This window comes from Schistocerca gregaria, chromosome 1 (assembly GCF_023897955.1).
Source record: "Schistocerca gregaria isolate iqSchGreg1 chromosome 1, iqSchGreg1.2, whole genome shotgun sequence".
NCBI lineage: Eukaryota > Metazoa > Arthropoda > Insecta > Orthoptera > Acrididae > Schistocerca > Schistocerca gregaria.
Genome location: NC_064920.1, coordinates 316,581,662 through 316,596,402, shown reverse-complemented (window position 1 = coordinate 316,596,402; position 14,741 = coordinate 316,581,662). Strand labels below are relative to the sequence as shown.

The 14,741-nt window shown below is 43.9% G+C and overlaps 1 protein-coding gene across 1 annotated transcript in view; it reads right to left on the bottom strand.

Annotated features, from left to right (window-relative positions):
* Positions 1-14,741, bottom strand: part of LOC126343367 (vasopressin V2 receptor-like) — a 710,799-nt gene that overhangs the window by 128,514 nt on the left and 567,544 nt on the right. The window contains exon 6 of the mRNA XM_050001932.1: positions 769-886. Coding sequence (XP_049857889.1) covers positions 769-886 — 118 coding nt within the window. The remainder of the gene's footprint in view (positions 1-768; positions 887-14,741) is intronic.

Here is a 14,741-nt window from a genome sequence, read left to right as displayed (position 1 = left end):
TGGCTCTGAGCACTATGGGCTTAACTTCTGAGGTCATCAGTCCCCTAGAACTTAGAACTACTTAAACCTAACTAACCTAAGGACATCAAACACATCCATGCCCGAGGCAGTATTCGAACCTGCGACCGTAGCAGTCGCGCGGTTCCAGACTGTAGCGCCTAGAACCTCTCGGCCACTCCGGCCGGCTCTCTGGGGATCATATCATTCTGAGAGGCATAGCGGCTTAACAAAAGTATGAATCTATCCTTGAGGAACATGTCCAGCCGCACATGTAGTCTGATTTCCCCTGCCACGACATCTACTAGTAGGACGATGCCATGCGTCACACAGCTCGCAGTATACATGCGTGGTTTGAAGAGCACCAGGATGTGTTTACCGTACTCCCCTGGCCCCAAGTTCCCCGGATTTAAATCCAATTGGGATCCGTGGGGCCATCTCGATCGGACTTTTCACGCCATGGACTCCCAACCGAGAAGCCTAGCGCAACTGGCCACGCCGCTTGAGTCAGCATGGCTCCACCTCCCTCTCAGCATCTTCCAGAATAACAGCGACTCTCATTCTGCGTATCCTGCGACAGTTGTTTATTTAGGATTTTGGGAGGTGATCACATTTATGTGACTAGACAGTGTAGTACGTGGAAGCAATACGTAATTAAAGTAGCAAGAAGGCGATGTGCAGACCCAAACGGCAGTGGTGAGCGAGGGGTGTGAGAGTGCGTGGTGGACAGGTGTTGGTGGAGGGATTCATCAGTCATCAGTCATCGCTCACCTTCCAGCGGAAGGTGATCTCCCAGGCGAGCTGCGGCAGCACGTTGAGCAGCCCGTTGAGAAGGTCGGCGACGCTCAGCTGCGCCATGAAGAAGTACATCCGCCGGCCGGCCCACCGCCTGTGGGCACACACCACCGTCAGACGCCCGCTGGCTCTTATCGATAAACACAACAAAAATACATGAGCACCCGCTTGTAAACTTCCTAAACTCACTGTCATTACAAATGTCCTGGAACATTAAAATTGTGTGCCGGACCGAGACTCTAACTCGGGACCTTTCCCTAGGAGGTAGAGACGAGGTTCTGGCAGAATTGAAGCTGTGGGGACGGGACGTAAGTCGTGCTTGGGTAGCTCAGATGGTAGAGCAGTTGCCCGCGGAACGCAAAGGTCCCGAGTTCGAGTCTCGGTCCGGCACACAGTTTTAATCTGCCAGAAAGTTTCATATCACCGCACACTCCGCTGCAGAGTCACAATTTCATTCTGGAAACATCTCCCAGGCTGTGGCTAAGCCATGTCTCTGCAATATCCTTGTCGGCCGGAGTGGCCGTGCGGTTCTAGGCGCTAGAGTCTGGAGCGGAGCGACCGGTACGGTCGCAGGTTCGAATCCTGCCTCGGGCACGGATGTGTGTGATCTCCTTAGGTTAGTTAGCTTTAATTAGTTCTAAGTTCTAGGCGACTGATGACCTCAGAAGTTAAGTCGCGAAGTCCTCAGAGCCATTTGAACCATTTGCAATATCCGTTCTTCCAGGAGTGCTAGTTCTGCAAGGTTCACAAAAGAGCTTTTGTGAAGTTTGGAAGGTAGGAGACGATGTACTGGCAGAATGGAAGATGTGGGTCGTGACTGGGTAGCTCAGTCGGTAGAGAAGAAGATGCAACGTAATACTGATTACTGTGTTCATACTCCCAAGTTGTTTGCAAATTTGACTCGATTTTGTAATCACTGAAACAACATCACATACTCTCTCAACCCGTGAAGTTTCATTCCCTCCTGCCCCCTCGGGTTCTTCACTTTCTTTGCCAGGGAGTGTATGACAGCATAGGGTATCCACATTAAACTTCCCTGATTTCAAAATGCAATGAAAAAAATCCATGAACATAGATACTCGCTGTTTGAAGGCGTTATGCATAGCAGCTCATAAAGTTTTGCGTAATTTTTCCCAGACGATTCCTTTTTTTCATTTACGCACTAAATTGTTATCAGAAGTGAGTTCACCTCAAGAGACAGCCAAATGCGTGATGTGGTTTGCGGAAAAGTAATTATTCATTGCTGGACAAAGATATTTCGGAAGTGAATTTCAAACGGATCCACCAGATATTAAGATGATTAGAGCTTGGTATTACAAGTTTCTATCCAATGGGAGTGCAAACAGACAGTCACGTCTGGCAGAAGACGGACATCTGATGAAATGGTTGACGAAATCAGAGAGACCTTTCAAAGAAGACCGTCAAAGTCGATTCGCCAAGCATCGCGGTAGCTAATTACCCCTCACTCAAGAGTTAACGAGGTTCTGCATAAATAACTTCGCTTGCACGGTTACAAAGTCTGAATCGTGCAAGCACTGAAGCGAGACGGACCGGATCGAACAAACTCATCTTGCTAGGAACTGTCATTTACCCTAACCGAGCAACTTTTCAAACATGTGGCGAGGTTACTTGGCACAACAAACAACTCTGGGTCTCGGAAAGCTCCCACAGTTGGACACACTCTTGATGTGTAGTCTTTTTTGGTAATTATTTAGCACCTGAAACAAAACAAAAGAAATCGTTAATGTAGGTTGATTCTTACAAAGAAGAAAACAGCAACCAGCCACTATGGTGGCTGGTTGCTGTTTTCTTCTTTGTAAGAATCAACCTACATTAATTGTATACAGCCACGGTCTCACCATGTCAGTTTTAGACAAAATAGCTAAAAGAAATCGTTTTACAAAATTTACACAAAACTATTTGAATTCCTTTACATATGCCACAGAGCCAAGTATCTATGCCTTAGTTTTTTTGTTTAAGAAACAGTGAGGCATCATGTGAACATATGTTGTGTGCTTTGTGCGATGGTGTAGTAGTTGTCCGTTGCCCTCATTCCCCAATCTACATTCATGCTCATAAATTAAGGTTAATGCTGATACATTGTGAAACAACGCTCTGGTAGGTGGTTTGCGGGTTTAAATCACCTCGGGCTATGACCATGCGGTGCATTTGACCTGCGGTCATGGCACGGCGGCGCTGGCAGAAGTTCACATACGCAGAAGTGTGTTGTCTCCAGACACAGTCTACAGACTACTAAACAGACATGGTTTATTCGCCCGGAGACCTGCAAGGTGCATTTCACTGATCCCTTGTCACAAGAGAGCCGGTAAGGCCTGGTGTCAAGAACACAGTATATGGTCATTGGAACAGTGGTCCCAGGTTATGTTAACGGACGAGGCCAGGTATAGACTGAACATTCTCGCCGGGTTTTCATCTGGCGTGAACCAGGAACCAGATACTAACCCCTTAATGTTCTTGAAAGGGACATGTATGAAGGTCGTGGTTTGATGGTATCGGGTGGAATTATGATTGGTGCACGTACACCCCTGCTTGTCTTTGACAGAGGAAACTGTAACAGATCAGGTCTATCGGGACGTCATTTTTCACCAGTATGTCCTCCTTTTCAGGGGTGCAGTGGGTCCCACCTTCCTCCGTATGGATGATAACGCACGGCCCCACAGAGCTGCCATCGTGGAGGAGTACCTTGAAACAGAAGATATCAGCGAATGGAGTGGCCTACCTGTTCTCCAGACATAAACCCCACCGAGAACTTCTGGGATGCTCTCGGTCAACGTGTCGCTACACGTCTTGAAACCCCTACGACATTTCAGGAGCTCCGAGGCACTGGTGCAAGAATGGGAGGCCATACCCCAGCAGCTGCTCGACCACCTGATCCAGAGTATGCCAACCCGTTGTGCGGGCTGTGTACGTGTGCATGGCGATCATATCCCATATTTATGTCGAGGTACATGCGCTGTAAACAGTGGCATTTTCTCAACTTATCACCAATACCGTGGACTTACAGATCTGTGTCGTGTGTGTTCCCTATGTGTCTATGCTATTAGCGCCAGTGTGTAGTGCCACGTTGTGAGGCACCACATTCTGCAGTTATCCTTAATTTATGAGCATGAGTATAGATCCATCAGATTTTTATGTTTGGGAGACAGTAAAAGAGGTCCCCTGCAATCGATAAGTTAGTAGACGGTATTCGGCTTGTGATTTTGACATTTCTTACAGCCGAAATTTGATTAGGGTTGAACAATGTCTTCAGATGTAGGCTATTCTTGGCACAAAGTTACGTCATTTAGACCACCAGCTGTAAATAAAAGTAAGCTTAATTTAGTCGCATTCCAGCTTAATTTACTATCCACTGTGAGAAGGCGGGTCGAGACGTCACGCGGCAGAAAGCGAAGGGACGAGCCGGCGCACGTACGTGACAAGTGCGTTCATTCGCGTGCGTGAAACACCCTGCGTAGCTGCAAGTTTTCTGAATCGCCTGTGCGACTTTCATCATTATAGTAACGATGTTGGAACAAGCATTTCGAACCTTACAGACGTCCAGTAAGGGAGAATGATCTGTACCTACTAAGCATGAGAAAAAAAAAGAAAAAAAATGGCACTGAGCACTGTGGGACTTAACATCTGAGGTCATCGGTCCACTATAACTTGGAACTACTTGAAGCTAGAACCGCTCGGCCACCGCGGCCGGTTAGGATGACACGTAGCAAAATCATCGAATATGGTAAGAGTGGTGAAGGAAACTGGTCGTGTCATTTTCAAAGGAATCATACCTAAATCCTCCTTAGTTTGTGTAGGGATGTGGCGGGGATCCTAAATCATGATGACTACACAGGAATATGAATCTCGTTACTCCCGAACGGAGGTTCGGTATGCTATGAACTACGCCATTTCGCTTGCGGGGGCAAATTCAGAGATTATTCTGAGAGATATAACAACAATAGGTATTTTTCTGGTTGCCTTTTGAACTGAATGGCAATATTCGGATGTTACACTACTGGTCATTAAAATTGCTACACCCTGAAGAAATGCAGATGATAGACGGGTATTCATTGCACAAATATATTATATTAGAACTGACATTTGATTACATTTTCACGCAATTTGGGTGCATAGACCCGGAGAAATCAGTACCCAGAACAACCACCTCTGGCCGTAATAACGGCCTTGATACGCCTGGGATTGAGTCAAGCAGAGCTTGGATGGCGTATGCAGGTACAGCTGCCCTTGCAGCTTCAACACGATACCACAGTTCATCAACAGTAGTGACTAGCGTATTGTGACGAGCCTGTTGCTAGGCCACCATTTACCAGACGTTTTTCATTGGTGAGAGATCTGGAGAATGTGCTGACCAGGGCAGAGGTCGAACATTTTCTGTATCCAGAAAGGCCCGTACAGGACCTGCAATATGTGGTAGTGCATTATCGTGCTGAAACGTAGGATTACGCAGGGATCGAATGAAGGATAGAGACACGGGACGTAACACAACTGAAATGTAACGTCCACTGTTCAAAGTGCCGTCAATGCGAACAAGAGGTGACCGAGACGCGTAACCAATGGCACCCCATACTATCACACCGGGTGATACGCCAGTATGGCGCTGAATACACGCTTCCAATGTGCGTTCACCGCGATGTCGCCAAACACGGATGCGACCACCAGAGAACCTGGATTCATCCCAAAGAAATGACGTTTTGCCATTCGTGCACCCAGGTTCGTCGTTGAGTACATCATCGCAGGCGCTACTGTCTGTGATGCAGCGTCAAGGGTAACACCAGCCAGAGTCTCCGACCTGATAGTCCATGCTGCTGCAAACGTCGTCGAACTTATCATGGATAAGGTTGTTGTCTTGCAAACGTCCCCATCTGTTGACTCAGGGATCGAGACGTGGCTGCACGATCCGTTACAGCCATGCCTGTCATCTCGACTGCTGGTGATACGAGGCGGTTGAGGTCCAGCACGGCGTTCCGTATTACCCTCCTGAACCCACCGATTCCATATTCTGCTAACAGTCATTGGATCTCGACCAACGCGAGCAGCAGTGTCGCGATATGATAAACCACAATCGCGATAGTCTACAATCCGACCTTTATCAAAGTCGGAAAAGTGGTGGTACGCATTTCTGCTCCTTACACGAGGCAACACATCAACGTTTCATCAGGCAACGCCGGTCAACTGCTGTTTGTGTGTGAGAAATCGGTTGGAAGCTTTCCTCATGTCAGCACGTTGTAGGTGTCGCCACCGGCGCCAACCTTGTGAGACTGCTCTGAATAGCTAATCATCTGCATATCACACCATCTTCTTCCTGTCGGCTAAATTTCGCGTCTGTAGCACATCACCTTCGTGGTGTAGCAATTTTAATGGCCAGTAGTGTCCTTGTCTCCAATGGCTGAAGTATGAAGAAGTGTGAAAGTGTCTCAAAGGGTTTGTAAAGCACTGTGAAACTCTACGATAAGACGCATAACACAGCTTCCTTACGGATAGACTTACGAAAGGTATCCACTGAACATCGATGCAACAGTTAGCAAAAACGTGATGTCTCCGTGTTATGATATGCTTCCTACAGTAGCATTAATGTTTAGTCCTTGCCGCTGCATCGCAATTGTATGTTGCTCAAGTTCTTGTTAACCAGCCGAGTGTAATAAGAACAAAACATGAACTACCGAACAACACAAACAAGTGATCATCAGTCCTTCGAATCTACTACTAACCGTAAGACTTCTTTAAATAAGAAGACTCTAAGAGGAACTAACAATTCAGTCCTTGTTCTTCAAATAGTGGAACTTTCCGGAGATTCTGTGATTTTGAGGGTGATAGACCAGTTTTCAGTTCTTCCCACACCAAGAAAAGGGAACATTTCAAACCGTCTTCATCCAGATACGATACTTTGGCGGTTATAGCTTCGTTTGCAGACGGTTACAAGGTTTCATGAAAAGACAATTACGTGATTTCGAATAAGTATCCTTTTAATTCTATTGCACGGAGCGATTATGGAACCATCTTAAGTGAGCACGCTTGCTGAAACACGCAAGCATTGATCCTAGCGAGGTATTCTATTTTCCAAAATATGGAAAAGGTTTCCCACTTCTCCACAATAGGTAGAGGTGAATATTGTCGTGTAATTATGGCCTGTATTGGGAAAACGAAGGAGCTAGGGGTTTCAGTATCTCTTAAAGCACAATGTTTCGAGACCAAAGAGTATCTTTCATCAAAATCAGAATTTATGTTCATCATATTCCAGGGCGATAACTTCGTTTTGCACAATAAAAGCGGATGCCTGTATCATTTTGTCCAACCCTTGTGCTGACATCTTATTCAAGAACTTCTCCTACCAGTAACGACAGAAAGCTAATACTTTTGGTCTGGAAGATACCAGACCTAATGAAAAAAAATATGTACCTACAGATAAAAAGGTACAAGTGTGATGATTCCGCGTTACTAGTGTTCTCGATTCTTATCAGAGTGATGATGGATAAAATTTTACAAATTCAGACAGGAGCTACTCAATTAATTATTCGTTTAACAGATGTGTATGTGTGATGAATAACATTTCTCCGTAGCAGGCGTCGACAGTATTACTTCTGCGTTAGTGACGTCGGCATAGAGCAAAATAGGACATAACTACATTTTACTGGTATCTCTGTTGTTAATTACCACAGCAACCGATAGTGGTTGTCAGCGTGAAGGTACCAAAGGCTTGAAGTACCCTCTTCACTAAGCAAAATGAGTCGGCTTTTACTGTATGCTGTATCCACATTACAAGTTCCCCATGTCGACCCTCTCTAAGATCATCGCGCAAAAAGAGTGCAACTTTCTCAGAAGGGAGTACATGTTCCTGATTTACTACAGACACACTTCTGCTGTGGTACGGATAAGGAGCGTGTTTCAATCGTCGAGGTACTGCAGGATTATTAGAGCGTTCCGAGTTTTATTTACAAAGGCTTGGTGAGTGTTGAAACATAGTGCTTTGTATCAGTGTCACTTTGAAACGAGTGCAGCATTCAATAAAGAAGTTTTTGGCCTGCAACAATAATGTATAACTTATTTTTTGAAGTCCTCTCGTACCAAGGTTTGATGCTCAAGTGTTTTCCTGCATCTAGTTAGGCTCGTTCTTTATCTTTACAAATAACGTCACACTGCACACAGTACTGCTTTAAGACCATAAAAGGTTATAACAATAGTAATTGTTATCATTATAATAGTTAAACCCACATTCCTCACAAGATAGCATATCCATGGAGTAACAACAATGGGATCATCATCATCGGTTTTGCACTCCAGCTGCCGACGTTTGTACCTACATCCTCCTTCACTGGGTATCGCCGTCTCTTCATGAATTTCCTACCAGTTTTTTAACAGTCACATCTATGTAATTGTTTAACTATCCTTCCCTTGACCGCTTGTTTGAGATGGTCAGACTATCTGAAACGCTCGCTTTTTTTCTTTCAAAGACGTGTACACTCCAGTTTCTTCCCTTATTTTATCATTTCTTACCCTATCCTTCCTAGTTTTCTGGACCATAGTTCGTATGAACTTCATTTCTCCGATCTGTTTGGTTGTCAGCAGGTTCTTAGACCATACGTTATTATAAGAATAAGATATGACAGAGAGGAATCTCGATCTTAAGTGGGACTGTTCGTTCAAGTGGAATTGAGTTGAAGTTGTTAGTTCGGTTATTGATCTTTTGGTATAACTTGTTGTCGCTTGAAACGATGAACGTGGAATTAGAAGAAACGCAGGAAAAGAGTCAATAGGAAACGGGGTTGAGGGAGGGGGGGGGGGGGGGGGAAATGAGTAATGGAGTGACCATACATACATGGAAAAATTTGACTAAAACGCCCTCAGCCGCAAGAGCTGCAGTTTCGATGGAAGCGTCACTAATGAAGGCGTCATGCTTCAAGTGGTATTTATTTTAAACTTTATAGAACGTCTTCTTAATTAGAAAATAGTTTCGATTGTTTGGCCCGACCACGGTGCTGTACAGGTGAAAATGGCAGCGAATACACGTAATGTCATACCGTTCACTATGGTTACAAGTTAGGAAGAGCAGTCATGATGTTTTCATTATTTTTTCGGGAAAGAATATGAGGTAACTAATGTTTACTTTATTTGCAGCTACTGGTATGCAGTCTTGATACACAATGAAATCCTCGCACTGCGGTATTGGAGCACGTCGCTAAAAGAGTCAAAAGAAACTGGTGCAGCCCGTTGATGAAGTGTAGTGTCGTGCGGTGATCCTTTTTCTGCATTTCGAGGGCGATAGCACTGCGACAGTCCGGTGTTGAGTAGATGGAAGCGTGCCGGCCGGTGTAGCCGAGCGGTTCTAGGCGCTACAGTCTGGAACCGCGCAACCGCTACGGTCGCAGGTTCGAATCCTGCCTTGGGCATGATGGATGTGTTTGATGTCCTAACGTTAGTTAGGATTAAGTAGTTCTAAGTTCTAGGGGACTGATGACCTCAGCTGTTAAGTTCTGTAGTGCTCAGAGCCGGCTGTGACAGGAAGTGCGGCCACCAAAGTGTGTTAGTTCTGATGGTTCTCAGTGTTGTTACCGGGTCTGTATGACATATAAGGGGTGCGAACGTCGTCAGATGCTGGGTGATCACCGTGAAGGAGACAGGACGTATGTACTAGTGCGAGACAGGGTTATCAGAGCCTCACAGAGTTTGAAAGGAGTCTTATTGTGGGTCTCCTTTGGCCAGCAGATTGAACACGCGCGTTGTGTAGTAAAAGATACTGAAAAGGCAATTATGCCATATGCCCCACTTTAAATAGGTCTCTAAGCAAAATAGCCAAAAATTTCTGTTCGCGTATTGATTAGATCAATTAAAGCGCATTACAGTGATTGGATGTAACTGCGTCTACGCAGGCGGAAGGAGAATCAAAGGAGATCGCTGTACGATCCCTGACCTTGTGTCTGTGCTGCAGATGGTTTCGCCGAGTCGGTACTTGGCTTTTGCCAATTTCCTTTTTTATCACCTATTAGGCCCAGCTTTAGGGAAGTCTATCACGTCCCATTATTTATAGTTTATATCGTTTACAGTGCAATAACAGCTGAACTGAGGCAATAGGGAAGATCATTGTGTCGACCTCAGCACGTGGGTCTCCCAGTGGCGGAAAAGCAAAAACCTCAAGGCGGTTTTACTGTAATAAAAAATTAACAAGTCACTGCAAAGTTTAAGCAAGTTTTATGTAAACTGATTATACACATATACAAGGCAATGACGTCTTGTGATATAAAAAAGTTACAATTGTGGTTATTTCCTTAAATGATGAGTTCTTTGCTCCAATTCTTCCTGGAAAATTGGTTAATTACATCGTCAATATGACATTCAATGTGAGGGTGAGTGTTCAACAGAGCTAAGAGACTAAGTCCATTGTCGACCTCAGCCATGTCCTTGTCCGCCGCAGTTTCGAAAAACTTCTTTCTACTGAAGCACTAGATGCAGGTAGACAAGCAGATATTTTGTACAGCGTGTGTAAAGTAGGATTGTCAGATCTAGGACTAACAGACAACGCTTAGATGACAGAATCAGATCTTCATCAGGTTACACTCCATCCAGAAGGCTGTTGCACGCAGCGACTGTTATGTTGACTTGTAAATATTAGATTGGAGCTATCAGTCGTCCTTTTTAATTTTTTCTTGGCAAGATATAGATTTCAGCTAGAAACTAGCCATTTTCAATGCACTATCATTTTTGATCAATGCATGTAATGTCTGTTGGTCGGGCTTCATCCACAGCTCATTGAATTATTTACAAGAATCAGATCTCATTAAGGGCGTTTACAGTCGTTTGCTTGTATAGAAGTCTCTCTCACATTAGTCTCTTTTTAATCACAAGAGTGATTCTTCTTTAAAGAACGGTAGTTCAGTTAAGCACTGATTTAATTTAAGTGCCAGATCATTACCGTCATGTTTCAGTAGTTGTGAGGGCAAAAGTTTGTTGAATTTTAAATGATAAATATTTTCTTCAGTAAAACGTTCTCTCATGTAGGTCGTAACATGATCCAGTGTTGGAATAAAAACAGTTACTTTACAATATTGTCGATTCCGTTCCTTTCTAGTGCATTGGATAGAGGGCTTATATAGTAACAATGCGTTTTCAGAGACCTCTTCGAAAGTCACTATTACAGGAGGTATACGCATCAATAGTATTACGAGTTAGGTGTGGGAAACTATTGTTACGTTATTAGTAAAACTATTGTTACGAGTCTCGGAACAATATTGCTATTGAGAAATTACTGTGAAGTACTATTATTAATAATTCAAAATCAACTGGTCACTCTCACTTTTGACTAATCTTCACACTAGCATTTGCTACAACCAAGACTTTTTACTTATTCATTCTTCAGTCTTGATATTTCTGCTTCTGAATGTAAACTAGCTTCCTATTCGACAAATAGTCCGTATTTATAACGCTATGTATCGAAGGTTCTCTGTACAAGAAAACAGTAGAATATTCGCGAGTTTTCTAGAACAAATTCCAGACAGAATAACGTATCGAGATCTACATCTACATCTACATACATACTCCGCAATCCACCATACGGTGCGTGGCGGAGGGTAGCTTGTACCACAACTAGAATCTCTCCCTGTTCCACTCCCAAACAGAACGAGGGAAAAATGACTGCCTATATGCCTCTGTACGAGCCCTAATCTCTTTTATCTTTGTGGTTTTTCCGCGAAATATAAGTTGGCGGCAGTAAAATTGTACTGCAGTCAGCTTCAAATGCTGGTTCTGTAAATTTCCTCAGTAACGATTCACGAAAAGAATGCCTCCTTTCCTCCAGAGACTCCCACCCGAGTTCCTGAAGCATTTCCGAAACACTCGCGTGATGATCAAACCTACCAGTAACAAATCTAGCTGACCACCTCTGAATTGCTTCTATCTCCTCCCTGAATCCGACCTGATAGGGATCCCAAACGCTCGAGCAGTACTCAAGAATAGGTCGTATTAGTGTTTTATAAGCAGTCTCCTTTACAAATGAACCACATCTTCCCAAAATTCTACCAAAGAACCGAAGACGAATATCCGCCTTCCCCACAACTGCCATTACATGCTTGTCCTACTTGATATCGCTCTGCAATGTTACGCCCAAATATTTAATCGACGTGACCGTGTCAAGCCCTACACTACTAATGGAGTATTCGAACATTACGGGATTCTTTTTCCTATTCATCTGCATTAATTTACATTTATCTATATTTAGAGTTAGCTGCCATTCCTTACACCAATCACAAATCCTGTCCAAGTCATCTTGTATCCTCCTACAGTCACTCAACGACGACGCCTTCCCGTACACCACCGCATCATCAGCAAACAGCCGCACATTGCTTTCCATCCGATCCAAAAGATCATTTATGTAGATAGAAAACAACAGCGGACCTACTACACTTCCCTGGGGCACTCTAGATGATACCCTCACCTCCGGTGAACACTCACCAACGAGGACAACTTACTGGGTTCCATTACTTAAGAAGTCACTGAGCACTAGAATGGCCGCTACGTTTCTCATAAGTATGTGTTAGCTGTCTATGTGCCAGATAGAAATGTATAAAATACGATGACGCCGACGCGTGTGCTACATAGCAAAGTGCAACTAATCGATAACTCGATTAAGTCGAGTCGAATGACGAAAGAAACGAACGAATAGCGTGCGGGCTGATTGGCGAGGGCGGTGCGGGCGGCAATGCGGGCAGCAATGTGCTCCCCATATGTATCCGCCACTGGATTCTCCTAGTGAGTGAGTGTGTGTGTGTGTGCATTCCTTTTTACGTTGCATATCTGGCAGTATCAATTTTGCAGAACTTTCGGCAACTTTGTGTCTATACAACGTAGCTTGTATCGGTACAACATTTGTTGCGATCGACTTGGTTGATGAAATGTTCAAAGGATATGTACTTGTGAAAGATACATGCATAGGACCCGAAGCTAAATCATCCTCTGCAAAGATTGAAGACGTGACATTACGGCTAGAGTGAGTACAGATTTTATGTGGTTTCTCAGGCCCGTCTGCATGACTACTCGTTCACACATCGACTGCAGAATTAAAACATGAGATTACGAGGTACGCAGTTGGCTCGACACTGTGACTGCTGATTTGCTACCGTCTCTTAGCTATTCGAGTATACATTTCTTCCCTAATAACGCCGTCGTTGGCCGGACGCTAAACCTCTGCTTTCTTTCCTTCCACCAGAAATATGAAAAGAATACTCAAAATCTTGTAACCGTCAGCTGAAAGTGATAAATTGAAAACTGATTTTAAAAGGAAAGCCTAATCGATATATGGAAACATATTATAAAAATGGGTATACATATATGTACTATACTTCACACCTCCTCCTAAACCATTACCAAACTTGGTACAGATGTCACTTAATGACTGCAGAGAATCTATACAGGGATAAGAACAACGTACCTATCAAACGGATGGAGGTAAGGGTGAAAAAACAGTTGTAGCTCACGAAGCGCGAATGCGCAAATTTTTTTCATGAAGTATTTGAGAACGAGAGCACTTAGTAACTTGCAACAAACTTTACACACAATTTCAAACCTTTAAGAAACTTTTTTTCCCTCGCAACCGAGACAAAATTATGAAAGGATAAAAAAGTTTATCGCTTACTACTCTTTTGCTGTTCATACAGTAAAACTTTTGCAACAGAGAAGAAGTTTTTATTTACTGCTTATTAACTACTAACTTTATTCATTACACATTTTCAGACAGTATTCACATAAACCATTGAATGTACCTGAAAAATTAAATCATTGCACGACACATGATATATGACGTCATAAACAATGAGAAGCATGTAAAACTGCCCCATCATGCAATACTTTTAAATTTATTAGTGCTCTGCTATTAATTTTATTCGCAACAAATTTCGCAGACAGTATCCACATGAGGTGCTGAATGAACAAGCAAATTTATATCATTGTATGACACAGAGGTCAGGAGATATGACACCAGAAACACTGAGATTCGTGAAAATCTGCCGCACCATGCTTGACTTTTTAATTTGATATTTATTTACTTTTAACTGTGTTCATGACACATTTTGTGGAAATTATTCTCCGATATCACTGAATGTATCTGTAAAATCATATCATTGTATGACACACAGTTCAGAAGACCTGGCATCATACACATTGAGCTGTGTGGAAACGAAACTACAGCGCGAAATTTTCTAGAGATACAGGTGAAATATGGGTATAGATATGAGTGAAATATGTTAAATATATGTGACTAATGCTTACGTGGGCTAAGTCGAAGGTAAAGAGCTCCTCCTAAACCCCTGGGTCTATTTCAGGCAAACTTGGTGGAAAAAAATACTGTGGAGTGAGAACCAGAAACCTCCTATTGGGATGGGACTACAATGTAGTGAGATACAGGGAAGAAGGCGATGGGCAAACAGAGAGGAGGAAGGAAGAGATGGAGAGAGCGAGAGGGAGGGGGAAATGGATATAGAAATGGAAAAAGAAGAGATGGTCAGAGAGTGAGGAGGAGGAGGAGATCGACTGTGAGAGAGTGTTGGAGGAGATGGTCAAAGAAATAGGAAGGAGGAAATAAAGAGAAGAGGATAGACAGAGGGGGAGGAGGGCAGGGAAAGGGAAGAGATGGAGGGAGTAAGAAGGAGGTAGAGAGTCAGGAGGAGATGGACTCAGAGGAGGTGGATATGAACGCAGGGGGAAGGACAAGATAAACAGAAGGTGCATATGGGCAGATAGGGCGGTTGGGGGGAGGGGTGAGAGGAAGGAGTAGCAGATGGATAGAGGGAGGGACAGGAGGAGATAGTGAGTGAGAGGTGGGTTGGAGGAGGTGCTTAGGGACATGGGGGAGGAGGAGACGAACAGAGGCAGGAGAAAGGAGGAACTGGGCTAATGGAATAAATACGTATCTGGTCAATGCCGGATATTCAGCTAGTAATTTTATA